Here is a 13894-nt window from a genome sequence, read left to right as displayed (position 1 = left end):
GCAATCTACTCGTGGCAAAAATAAATACACAGCGAGACTTTTCGGCTGAATGTGAGTTCATCCTGGTCAATCTGAGCCGATAATATAGCACACTTAAAACATACCGTGAGAACCACAGTGTCCTGTTTCGGACATAATTGTATTGTTTAAATAACATGTTGATTGAAATTCATTATAGAGTCATTTGTCACTATAATTAGATTATTTTATTTGGAACAAAACTGCTGAGTGTACAGTTAATGTTCTCACTGCGACTTGCACCCCGAGACTCACTTCATTACTCAGCACATATGAAATGCAGCTTCTTATTTTTCTCTTCTAATCAGTCCAGATGATTCTTTGCACTGTTCCAGCTGCCTGCTTGGGTAGCATTCAATAATGCTTTCTGGCCTAAAGATGAGTGCTGCTGGCTTACAGCAAGATATATTTGGCAAATAGCAGAGAGAAGAAAAAAAAAAAAAGCAGAGACAGATGAGCTTAACACAGTATTCCTGGCCTCAGAAAATCTACTGGCTACCTTCACAGACCCCTAATGTTCTCGGGAATTGTATTTTCTTTGGCAAAAACAACAGACTAGGAAAAGACAGGTGTGTAGACTGATGCAACATTCTCTTGGTATTAGGATATTAATGGTGAATACGACAAACTGAGCCAAAGATGATGGCCTTCAGTTTTAGATGATCTTTGGCAAATACTGCAGTTCAGTGACAGACAGAGACAGGTGAGACCAGTTTAGTGCTCTTGGCTTCAGAACATCTTTGGCAAATATCAGAGCTGAGTAAGTGACAATGGCAGCTGCACAGAACGAATCTATTAGTACAGTGGATTTACATAGAGTTGTGAATTTCTGCAGCTACAGTGTAAATCTTACAAGTTCTTCTCAACCCACTCATATACTTGTTATACTGGCATGTGCCACATTTTGACCAGTTTAATTCGGCATTGGATTTTTTTATTTTTTTATTTGCCCATCAGAACAAACAGCAATAATGCCTCTTACTTAGACTGGTATTTGAATTTAAATATGTAGTTCTTTTTGGTCTCTAGTTTAACAGTTGCTTTAGCCATTATCTGCAGTATAAACGGCAATATTGAGGGGTTACGGTATCATTTTTGGAACAGGAAGCAAAGCACCCTGGTGACCTTAAGGTGTGAAGGTGCAGACCATAAACTGCAGTGTCACCAGTATGTATCTGACCTGGAGATGTTCTCTCTCCCTCATTTCTTCTCATGTGTTTACTGATAAAAAATATAAAATATAAAACCAATAAAATATTTTTACACCTTACAACACAGCAGCAATGTACCATACAATTCTAACAGGACATTTTATTATCATTTCATCATAGCATTCGGACTGACTGTTTCGGTTTACTGCCTTCAAACAAGGCGCTATTATCTTCAAGAGTTCTAATTTATTTTTCTCTTTGTGAATATTTTTTTCCTCTCACTTCGGCATGCCCCTTTATAGGGAGTTGCCTTTCCAATGTTTGCCAGAGTAGTTGCATTAGTATTAGTATTTTTGAGAAATCATGTTCTTTCCAGTTTTTTGTAAACAAGGAATCCAATTATTTCTTTTTCTTCAAAGCCAGACTGAGTCAAACATACTGCTCTTGTTACATGGCGGTCAGTTCCAAGTAAGCATGCCATCCATACTGGGTTTCATTTCAAGTATAAGCTAAAAATAGGCAATACATCATTTTATTCAAGTATCAGTGTTGCCTACAAACAGGTAACTGACACATACCTACCATAAACTTGATTGCCAATTAAGTAACTCATACTTTCTCATATTTCTGATACGATGAGAGGTTATTAGTCTGGTATGCACACACACACAATTTCAGATTTTATTGTGAGGATAAATACATTGTAAACACCAGATATGAAAAACAGACAATGTGCATCCGGTCTGTTTGTGAATTTATGTCTATTCATTAAAAACTCCATGCTAGAAAAGGTCAGAAACTAAGACCTAGGTTACCAATATATCAGTGGTGCAGCACTAAGCAAAGGAAACTGAATCTGCAGTGTGTGTGAACCTGTGTCTTTCCTGGACACGTGGCTTTGCACAAGCATTAGCAATGAGGTTTCTTTTCAGAGAACACAACATAAACAAAATGAAAACATATATCCCAACCCTGCGTAAACTTCCCTCACCCAACCCGTTGCCTACGCACAGGCCAACTTCCAGACTCAAAATAACTCAGGCAGCTGCTTGAGTTTACTTTTTTTTTCGAGATCTGTGCATGCATGTGTGCTTGCCAGTGTGTGCCTGTCTGTGGGTTTGTGTGCATGTGTTTGCAGGGTAAACGTTAAAGCTGTACTATACCTCCTACAACATACATTTGTTATGTCTCTGTAAATAGAGTGTAAATTCATGTTTGAGAAAGAAACAAAGTGTTGAGTTGAGACAAACTGGCTGATGTGCGTGTTTCTGCATGTGGAGAGGTAAATAAGTGTCGCTGCAGCAAAGCAACAACACCAGGCCTTGCACATGAACAAAACCTAGTCTGTTTATTTAAGACTTATTATGGCCCATGCTCGTGGCTTTCTACAAGAATGCATAAGATCCCACTCTTCTAAATGCATCCTATGACTCTACCATTGAGAAACTCAGCAACAAAGAAAAGGCCTGTCAAACACTACAATTATCCTGTTTGAGGCCCTTTCAACAATTGGAGATCTCCACTCTGATAAAACGAGAAGTGCAACCAATTAACTCAGCACAACACAAAAGTTGCCTCAAAACCTTTCTTCTTTGCGTGATAAATTCTTTATTCAAATAATGCATCCATTTGCTGTGTGCTATGTCTGCCTGCATACATGTTGCTGAGTACATCAGCTCAACTGTGCTCCAGTGTGTACCCTTTAACACCCGAAAAACATCAGGAGCTGGGTACTGTGCCATTCCTTGTGAAAAATACTTAAATGTACACATGTACACACAGACCCATTAAATAGTCAAATGGGCTCCGAAAATACTTTTCTGTGGGGAATAAAGCATTTAGTCAGCAACTGGCAGTTGAAGCACATAACAGTGAAATACAAAGGTGGTTTTGTTGAGGCACGGGATAATTGGTTGAAATTAACAGTTTAATACTTTGGTGTACATCCACGTAGAATGATTATTTTGCTAATAAGGCTAATTTAAGTGTTGAAACTTTGTGATTACACTATACTAGTGGGACTGCTGCAGGAAGAAGTCATTAGCAAGCAGGAAAACTCCTTGTGCTTTTGTAATTCCTGAAATTTCCAAAACTTTGTTCCCTTAGCTTCATTTTTCTATTATTCAAATGCATCAGTAATGTTTGTTTCTCAATCTCCTTTACCTTCTTTGTCCATTTCCTCCTTGTTGACATCTCTCCTTCCTCTATTTTCTTCTTTCTTATTGCACCCATCTTCCACAATTGTTTTCAACTATAACCCCCTCGGTCAACACAAAAAACACTCCTCTGCTTAAACTTTCAGTTTTCTGCCCATTACCTTTCTAGTTCCTCCCTGTAAATGCCTCCTTCTTCCGATGGCAGCCATCAGTTTTAGCTTGTCAGAAAAATGTAAGAAATAAGCTGCAACAATTAGTCGCTTGGAAGCATTGGAAGTAACGATTTAAATTGTTTCAGTCATTTTTAAATGCAAACTTATTTTGGTTTTAATATACGAGTATATGCAGCTTCTTTTCACCATGTATGATGGTAAATGCTTATAAATTGTATCTTTTTTGGACTAGTGGTAAAACACAATAAGCAGTTTAAGGGCATCTCTTGAGGCTTTATTTTGTACAGTTAATACACATAATTAATAATCAAGAAAATAATCTGTAGATTTAATTAATAATCAGCCCTAAAAATGCAATGGAACGTACCAGAACCTAACCATGAAACCATTATGATAGTCTGTTTGCGTGTGTCCATGTGTGCAAAGAATGTGTGTGTGGGTATGTTTTGCACACATGTGCTCCACATGTGTCTGCCATCTTCCACAACGTAAAAGAGTCTGTTTAGCTAACAAGATAGTGGTTGTTTTTATTGGTCTCATCAAATGGGATTCAGTTTGACAATGAAGAGAAGAATGGAAAAATAATTCACTGAAAAAAGAAACTCGTTTGCATTTTTTTCCACAGCTGTGTGCACAGTAAAACTTTATGGAGCTATATGAGTGTAAACATGGAGCAGTGATGTTTTAACATTCTCGCCTGGTGCCATTACAAAGGGTGATCTATCCTTTACAGAAACTGCAGAAGTCAACCAAGCTGATCAAAAAATGTGGGACTTGGAGAATCGATCTCCATCACTGTTTATGTGTCTCTCTTTCATCTCTTTGCCATGTTGTTACTTATATTTGCCTCCTTTGTCCTGTTCAAGTGTTTTCCATCCGTCCGTCTTTCCTGTTTCCGTCTCTTTCAGTGTTTCTATCTCGCTTTCTCAGTGCTGCAAAAACACTGGCTTTGTTTAACAGAGATCCATCATGCCTCCAAAGGTCATGAACCAAAAGTTTCTGTTTGGAGAGCTATTATTAACATAACAATGCAAAGTGCATTCCTAGACAGAAGAACAATTCAGGCAAAGATTGAAATGTTAAGTAAAACAACAAACGTTTTAAATATGAAACCAGTTATTGGAGTCATTTGCTATTGGTTTACGAGGTATTTATTTAATTAAATGTATTGTTCATATTCTTATAAGTGGTATTGAACATTTAACTGAATCTTTGCACGTGATACTGATGACCTTTGAAAGGCTACAGAATCTGTCACCCACTTATGTAATTCAATGTACACACCACCAATGGGCAGACATTCACAGCTGTAGCCAAATTTAGCTCAGGCCTATATGCAGAAATGTATGAGATATAAACTGCAAACTATTTCTCTAATCTTTTTAAAATTAAAAACACCAACTTAATAAAAGACTATGGTCATTTCAGTTCTTTGTTAATAAATGACAAGTTCATGGATAAAAAAAAAACTGATAAAGCTCCCTTTGATGTGTTTAATGTGTAGTTATAAAGTAGAAGACCTGCGTGATGTGCATATTTAAAAAAAATTTGTTTTTTTTTTTATATCAGAGAAGACAGCTCATAGGGTCACTGCCAGCATGAAAAGCCTTAAACAAGTTTGTAAAAAGAATAAGAGAATAACAGAGACATCTTTAATCTGCTGCTCCATCAAAGTGAAATCTTTTTTTCACATTATGCACAGAATTCTTGTCCATTTGAACTTTTACAGCTGGATTAACTTTGTCCTGCTCTGATCAGTTAAAAGTGATTGATCGAAGCAGGGATGAAGGAAACAGCTACAAACATGTTGCCTTCTCTCTAGGCAGTGCTTGCATCAGGGTTTTTGCCACACAAATAAAGAAAATCTCACAGACAGCTGAATGAATGTTGGTGTGTGATGATTACCCTAGTAACCATAGCATTTGCATTCATGCATTTACAGTTAATAAATCCCAGTTTTATTCCTTTTTTTTTTTTTTGGATGGAGGTGGGTCAGTGCCAGGATAACTTGGCCCTCCTTACATTCACCATCCTAAAAAATAACTGCAAGACAAATGTAGCTTTACATCAGTTTAACTCTTTAAAAACACACCTATTTTTTTTAGGCCTCTGCTCGAAAATTGCAAAAAGAGTATATCTCTGCAACCACATTAAAAAAATTATAAAAATAATTATGTTATAATTATAGGGAACACTTGTGAGATTTGTCCAGATGTGTAAATATCAGTATATATGTCCATATTTTAATAATAGTTTAGTCCCGGGCCCCCAATTGGGGTCCTCTAGGTCTTAAAGGGTTAAAATCTTCTTGTACAGAAAACTTTACAACTTTTCCTTTCTTATCCTTTGCACATCTGCTGCCCATCTCTTCTTGACATCACTTCTTTATTTGGAAAAGTAATAACAACCTGTCCCCTTTTGAAATACACACATACAGACGCCACATGCATTGTTAACATTGCTCCGTATCTCCTCGCTGCTCTCATTCCTTCTGCTATCTGACCCAGTGACAAACCCAATCAAAGTGAGCAAGCAGAGAGGGAAACTGAACAGAGAAGTGAGTGATACCTCTAAAAGACTAGCAGAAACAAGGGGTTATATTGTTTGTATCCATTACGCATGTAAAACCATTAAATCCTAGATGTTGACCTACACGTGACACTCTTTGAATATACAGTATATCAATTAGAGTGCCAGTGAATGCCAAAAACAGAACAGAAACCCTGAAACCCCAATATTATTTCTTTGGAAAAGGCACAGACATTACTGTCAATGTTTTGGACCGCAAAGTATCCTAATAAAGCGCGAGCTGTCCTCAAAGAGGCTGTTTTTTTATTCGCCACTTTTTACGTGGATGTCCAATGTTAATGGCACATGAAGCAATAAATTCCCCAATAAATTTGCTGTCTTTGAGAAGCTGTAAAAAACTATTGTTCTTCTGGCATTAGCACCATCATTTGACAACTACATTGGGCAAAGTTGGCGGTCAGGGGAACTGCAGGCTAACTGAGAAGTCTGGGTCACCAGGGGGCGCTCTAGATGCCGCACCAAAACAAAACCTTGTTCTTGTTGTTGATAAACAGATAAAGTGGCATCTCAAAAATTAGTACAGTGGGTGTTAAGGACGAGAATACATCTTACAGTGTTTTGGCTCATGGACATTCAAATGCATTTATCTGCGCCAAAGTATACAACCGAAAAAATGCAGCCGTGACGTCAGAGGATACGATGAGCAGGAACCATCCAGAAACTGAGCTGCCGAGGGCAAAAAGTGATTTCTTAAATTTTCCTCCAGTGCCAATAGAACCTGAATCATTTTTCTGCAATAAATGTTAGCATGGGCAGTTTTTGTTGGATGCTGTAGGCGAGGATGACCAAGACAGACGTGTGTGCATTACTATTTTTCTCCTTACTCCAGAGATGTGCTGCTGACCTTCTTCAAGCTACCAACGATAAACTGGAAAAAAACAACTAAAACCAGGAGGGCCGAGAGGGCAGACGACTGCTGAGGGAGTATTTTTGTTACCTTATGTTTTGGCCATCAAAGTGGGTAAGAGTGGTGATACAAGGCAATACTGTACATGCATTTTTCTCAACATGTGTTGTTTTTATTTACAATACCTGCTAATGTTGCAGACTATATCCCTGTTTCTATTTGGCTACATCAATCCAGACACGGCCATGATCGGACCACAAGTGGCCAGCAAAAGTACAGGAAAACACACTCATGAAGCATTAAGCTCTCCACCTCCGAATGTGGCCTGAACAGATCAGAGCCAATAGCCAAATGGAAACAGCCTCTATGATCAGTACTTTCCAGATGAATAACCACCTCCCTTCCTGTGTTTTGCACTCTGCAAATTCTTGGGATGTCCCTTTTTGTTGACAGGGGGAGAGACTTGCCAAAGGATACCAAAGGATTTGGGGGTTTTGGAGTCATACGCTTGAATGCAGTGTAGGCACTGCTAGCTCAGCTAGCAGAAAAAATAATACAGCACTCATTGCATTGCTTCAATTGACTACATTTACCATCAAAACTGGGAGGACATACTCATAAAATGTGGAACAATTTAACTTAATAAATAATATAACACTGGCACTTAAAGAACTAAGCTGTTCAGTGTGTTTCCAATGGGGCATGAAACAAAGTGATGCACAACAGGTACTCCTTCCAACTGTTACCATAACCATAACAACCGTTGTTAAATACATTTATTTGCTTTTGAGTTAGATGACTGTAAAACTAACCATTTAACATGTTGCATAAATAACAATTTGTGTTTCGACAGGGAGGTTGTGTGCTCACCTTTTTCTTGGCTATGGGTGCAGGAACTCCCAGGGGTGCAAGAAACCTTTGAACAGAGGCTGACTAACTCTTCCCGTGGTTTTCACAGTTTTTTACTGAACTAAGCTGTCTCGTGGCTTATCTGTTTAAAACTCATCATCATCATGAAAATCAAACAGTAAGAAACCTATTGTGATGCTCAATCACTTTAATGAGGCAGGTTGGGTTGTGTATCTGGAGTAATTTAAAGGTAAGTGGCTACAACGTGTCCAGCTTCACGGGTGGGATATCTTCCATATGGTTGTTCGAAAAACTTGGCGAACTTCCTCAATATAAAAACTGGGCCATCCATTAGAACATGGACCTCCACTTTGACACATACTGTAACTCAAAAAAACTTGGTCATGGATGTCTTTGACTCTTGGGAACACACACAGAAACACACACACTAACCTTGAATTATGATAAGCCTTCTGATATTACAGCACATGTTCTCTGACACTCGACCAAAAGTAAACATCTTCAGTCTTTCATCATTTGGACACAAATTAGAGGACATGCTCAGTTAGGCTCAAATGCAGGGAGGGGTGGAAGAAAGATGAAAAGTCACAGGGAAGGACATAATGTGAAGTCCAGCCAGAGACAGGCAGCGATAATGAGAAATAACCAAACTGAGAGAAAAGTCAACTGCACATTTGATTACTTTAGTCTACTCTGATTTCGGGGCAGCTGTGGCTCAGATGGTAAATTGGGTTGCCCACCAATTCAATCCCCGGCTCCTCCTGTCCACACGCCTAAGTGTCTTTAGGCAAGACACTGCACCCAAGTTGCTCCCGACATACCATTGGTGTGTGAATGTGTGTGAATGTCATCCTGATGACGAGCACCTTGCAATGGCAGCTAAGCCTCATTAGTGTGTGAATGGAAAAGAGTGTAAAAGCGCTTTGAGACCGCTAAGGTGATGAAGCGCTATACAAGTGCAGGCCATTTACCATTTCATGCAAAGGAAAATAAATTCATAACATTTTCTATGAAATATTCTATGTACTGATTATGATAATTCTGTTCTTTCTTTATGGGTAACTATTTCTTTCATGATCCTGAATCCAAAAGTACAAGTGTAAGAGCCTTGAACAGCTTACAGTGTTTAAATAAAACCACACACATGCCTTCGAGTGCTGCCAAAGAACCAGACAATTCAAACCACATGAGAACCAATCTGAAGAGACACACACGCACACACACACTCTCTGAGGGGAGATAAATCAGCACCACTGTACAGGATTCCACTAAGTACTGAAGAGTAGGCCTTAGGGAAGAGGTGGTGGTCCATATGTGTGATGCTTTTGCTGTGATTTCAGTTATTGCTCTTTCCATCAGGGAATAAGAGATCAGGCAAAACTAATGGTGTTGATGTGATTAACTTCTACAACAACAGCGAACATCTGCCTGGATGTGGGATGTCCAGTGTTGAAAGGGGAAGCATGGACTTTAAATTTGATGCAGAAATAGACACCCTGACACTCCCTAGTGTATGGATCCTGAGTTGTCATGGAGATGAATGGTTACCCGCTCATGTTCACACACTAAATCATTGTATGTTGATGTGGCTTGGTTTTGGTTTAACAACTACAGACACACAGAGTGTGAGGTCACTGCTTACTTCTGCAGAGTGAGGCTGAGGTTGCCGGTGCAGCTCTTGATTTTGTTCTGGGCCTCCAGGTGATTCATGCCTTCTGTAGTGATGCCATCGATGGACAGAACCATGTCTCCAACAGCAATACCACCTTTAGCTGCCTTTCCACCATCCGTCAGCTGCAGAAACACAAAAAACACGTGTTTAAATCATCTACACCACCAACAACATCACATTTGGATCATTGAGCAGAAGGGTGGGTGAAGGTGATGTTGGAAGTACACCCTCAACCTGTATTTATCGGAGGATTTATGCATCCATTATATTACTGACGTATTTGCTAATGAAAGACCTGGTTCTCTACCACATGATGGAGTGTCTACTGTACCTTCACTGATGCGTGTCTAATAACAGAAGCCTTCATTTTTGAGAGTTATGTTTGTTTGTTCTTTATGGCATGCTGTCATACTGGGCTTAAAGCTTGTAGGGGAAAAAAGGAAAGTTCAAAAGTTATCGGCCAAAGTGTATGTGAGGAAAAAACAGAGAACACAAATTAGAAAATGTGTCAAATTTTTGCCATTACTGTTTCTAATGTAGCCATTTATTATCGTTGGTTTCATGGAAATTAAGACAAAGAAAATGATTTCTCTAATCAAAGTACAAGTACTGCACTATGTTTTTCAGAGCTAAATGGCTAAACATGACATGATGAAGTAAATTAAAGTATACATCAAAAGTGAACTAGCTGGATTTTAAATAGAATGTTGCCTTCTTTAAGTCATTGATGTTACATTGGTAAATTTACATGTCACCACAGTTCAGAGCAAAATTTCAACAGCAGTAAGGATGTTGTTTGTGATGTCCGCTGCTGTAAGCAAAAAAACATGAAGTTTATTTTAAAACTCTAACTGTTACTGCACAATAAAGACAAGGTTAGGTGAATTTAGCCCCAGTAAAAAGCAATTAGGCCTTTATTCGCCATACAAAATGTTGTTAAAAAGGTGACAAATAAATAATGGGATGCTTCATGGTGTGGACACGTAACACTTTTATGGGGTTCAGTAATTATAAGCCAGACATCTCTCAGTTTACGTGCATCGTAAAATATACACACACTTCTGCTGTCTCTGGTTTTTGGTGTCTTCGATGATTTTTGAAGTATGCTTTAAATAACTGAACAAAGTTGTGTTGCTGCATTTCCACTTCAGAGGAAGTTGGTTAATTTGAAACAGATTCAAGCCATGACACAAACAAGCACACACACTAACACATACACACGCACACACACACACACACACACACACACACACACACACACACACACACACACACACACAAACAAACACACATGTTGAACAGTCTGGTTAAATACCAGCTCTGCGGTTCAACACGGCTTTGACATACACAAATGCGGCACAATATCAATTCTGTTCTTATCAGTAATGTTGAAAATGCATTCATAATTATGCAGGGGGAAGAACTGCAACATTTTCCACACCCGTAACAATTTTTGTTGTCCATTTATTCGTGTGCGATGCTGAGCATGTTTTTTCAACAAGTGTTAGAGAACCACTGCAAGGCAACTAAGCATTTAACAGGAACGTAAATGAGCTTGACTCCACATGAAAATAAAATCCAATGAGGCTCAAATGTATAATTATGTGTTCTCCATTTTCATTCTCTGTGTACAATGTTGGACATAGTGCTGTATCCTATTTAGTACACTTTGTGCTAAAAAGTGTTATAACAAAGAATGTATGGTGAAACAGGATTTGTAAGTAGTAGTGACTTCAGTGTTATGTCTAATGCATAAAAAAACAAAAAGAAACAATCTCATCATTTCTATGTCCTGCTAAATTAATACATGAGTTTACAAGCTTTTCTGACAATTATAAGATGCTGTACGAACTTTACCTAAAACCTAAAATACTGTACTAGTATTTGTTAATAGTATTTGTGTTACTGTCACAATGAAGAACAAGGCAATGCATTGTGTCAGCATGTGACATGTGAGCCAGAGCCTCTCTTATCAGTAGGCTGAGGTGGCGCAGTACCAGATTTGGAAATGTGCGTAGGCTGTATCGCTTGTCTTTTTCCCATGACACCAAAGCATTTCATCGACAGCAAACATCTTTACTAAAGTTAGAGTCATGATTTACATAACAATTATTGATCCTGTGAAATCAAACAAACTAATATTTGGTTTTGTGTGTTTGTTGCCTTGTTAATAGAATGGGACCCAGATTTAGTTTCAGTCCTGAAAGAACAGAAATACCTTGCAGCTGTAGTTCTGACCATTCTTGGTCACACACAGGGTCCAAGTGTGTCCAAAGGGGATTGAGGTCATTTGTTTCTTTTGACACCATGAAAGAGGACCACACAGACCACTTCACTAGATGCACACACACACACACACACACACACACACACACACACACACACACACACACACACACACACACACACACACAGATTGCTTTTGTGGTACTTCTTGTAATGAAGTGGCTCTATTCAACCAGACAATATGTTTCTGCTAAATGACAGTCGAGGATGAGAGAGTGTAATGTGGGTTCAGATGTCTTTTGGTCTGTTTCCTTTGCCTCTGTCTTCCTCTCTCTCCCTCTGTCACACATACACATACACACACACACACACACACACACACACACACACGCGCGCGCGCGCGCGCACACACATGCACACGCACGCGCACGCGCACACACATACAGATGGACACAAGCAGGGCTAATAAAAGAGGCTCTGCACCCGGATTAGCGTTAAGGCTCTGTGGCCCCAACCTTTTATAGTCATATTATCCCAACACATGCAACATCACTCACCACCGCTCTCAAGCATATAGGGCAGGAAGAAGAGACTAATGAGGGGTCGCCATAACATTGATTCAAATTGTATGGATGGAAAGGAAGGACGAGAAAGAGAGAGAGAGAGAGAGAGGGAAAGGGAAAAGAAGTTCTTCTGGTAGACTGAATCTGTGGGCTTTTTATTCTGCACATTTTGACCCATTTCCAGGGGTATGTTCATTATGGCCCAAATGCTTACCGCAAAATGTTCAATTACATGTTCTCCCCAATTAGCGCTCTGTTCCTGCCCCCTACCCACGCAAATGCTACCTCTCACTCTCCACATACATTCGCCCCAACTCACAAACAACTGCTGTTTCCCACTGCACCAAGTACAATGCAGCCACACAAGAGAGTTCAAGTGATTTTGAACAACGGGTCGTACATACAGTGAAGAAAAACATTTTAAATTTGCCCTGTATTTAATATCTAAACATGTCTTTAACAACAATTGTGTTCGCAAGAAGTCTGCTTCAAAAAGAAAACATTTGTTTTCAATCACTATGATTAAAAAGATTTCAGAGCGCAAAAAAGTTTTAATTTTCATATCAAAGACAGAACAAATCACTGGGAAAATCAGAAACAGAAATCCAAATAATCTCTCTATGCAACAAGCCAGGCACTGCAAGTTTCCCAGGGTATTTGATTTATGGCTCGGTTGCTTTGGCCATGACAGAAAACAGCAGCTTTAACACACGTCTCCATCCGCCAGAGGTAGTACTCAGAAGACACGCACACATGCGGTTTATGTATCTGACACTTTGGTAACAAGTCGATGCCAAGATTCTGAAATTGTGATGATACTTTTTTGTATACTGCAGTTAGAAAATTACCATGTCACGCATGGAGATACTGGACTCTGAAAACAATGTGGAATGGCAGCGGTGAGTGTATCTGCAGCAACAAGTTTGTTGCAGCGTACAAAAAGTGTACTATATTATAAGAGTCGTGTATGGATATATTTTGTGTGAGTCAGATAATCGCATTCAAGACAACAGCCAGAACGCGAAAGATGTCTCTGAGCATTTCAAAGGAAGGAAAAAACACCAGATCAGGATCTGTACACATAATTCAAGGTGAGCGAGCTGATATTAAAAACATGTCGAAAAAATGTTCACACCCTGAAATGTTACCGTTATTGTTTGTGAGTTGTGGCAGCTGCAATTCTCCACGCACAATGATTTACAAAGGCTTACATTATCTTGTTTATGCTAATGCAGCGTTTACTCATAAGGCAGCTTTATGTGACGTAACTGGTTGTTGCGTATAATGTTGGTAGGCTGCTGTTGTTCACATTCAGCCAGTCAAAATATCCTGGTGTGCATGCATGTGTATTATCACTGTGCACAAAGGTGTGCAGCAGCTACTTTGAACTACATTTATGTGTCTGATTGATTATTGAAGAATTGTTTTAATGGCATTTGTTATATGTTCATGTCTGTGTTTTTTGGGTCAAATCTGTCTGCCCTTAAATGGCATCAAAAAACCAGTGCTTAACTAAATGTCACAGTTTATAAACCCTGGTAACTGCTTTGACGTGCTATTTTCACAACACCCCTGGTATTCTATATTTTTCAACATACTCTTCCCTTGTGTAAAGTTCTGCTGCCTCAT

The 13894-nt window shown here is 39.1% G+C and overlaps 1 protein-coding gene across 6 annotated transcripts in view; it reads right to left on the bottom strand.

The window, feature by feature from the left end:
- The window catches only part of pdlim5a (PDZ and LIM domain 5a), a 68837-nt gene that overhangs the window by 36698 nt on the left and 18245 nt on the right, over positions 1 to 13894 (bottom strand). For all 6 annotated transcript variants that reach the window (XM_069138279.1, XM_069138277.1, XM_069138280.1 and 3 more), the window contains one exon: positions 9447 to 9598. In XM_069138279.1, coding sequence (XP_068994380.1) covers positions 9447 to 9598 — 152 coding nt within the window. The remainder of the gene's footprint in view (positions 1 to 9446; positions 9599 to 13894) is intronic.

The sequence above is a fragment of the Embiotoca jacksoni genome, unplaced genomic scaffold, assembly GCF_022577435.1.
Source record: "Embiotoca jacksoni isolate LCO1_2020_lvr unplaced genomic scaffold, fEmbJac1.0.p SCAF_8, whole genome shotgun sequence".
In the NCBI taxonomy this organism is placed as follows: Eukaryota; Metazoa; Chordata; class Actinopteri; family Embiotocidae; genus Embiotoca; species Embiotoca jacksoni.
The sequence above is the reverse complement of the archived record's forward strand: the minus strand, read 5'-3'. Positions and strand labels throughout refer to the sequence as shown.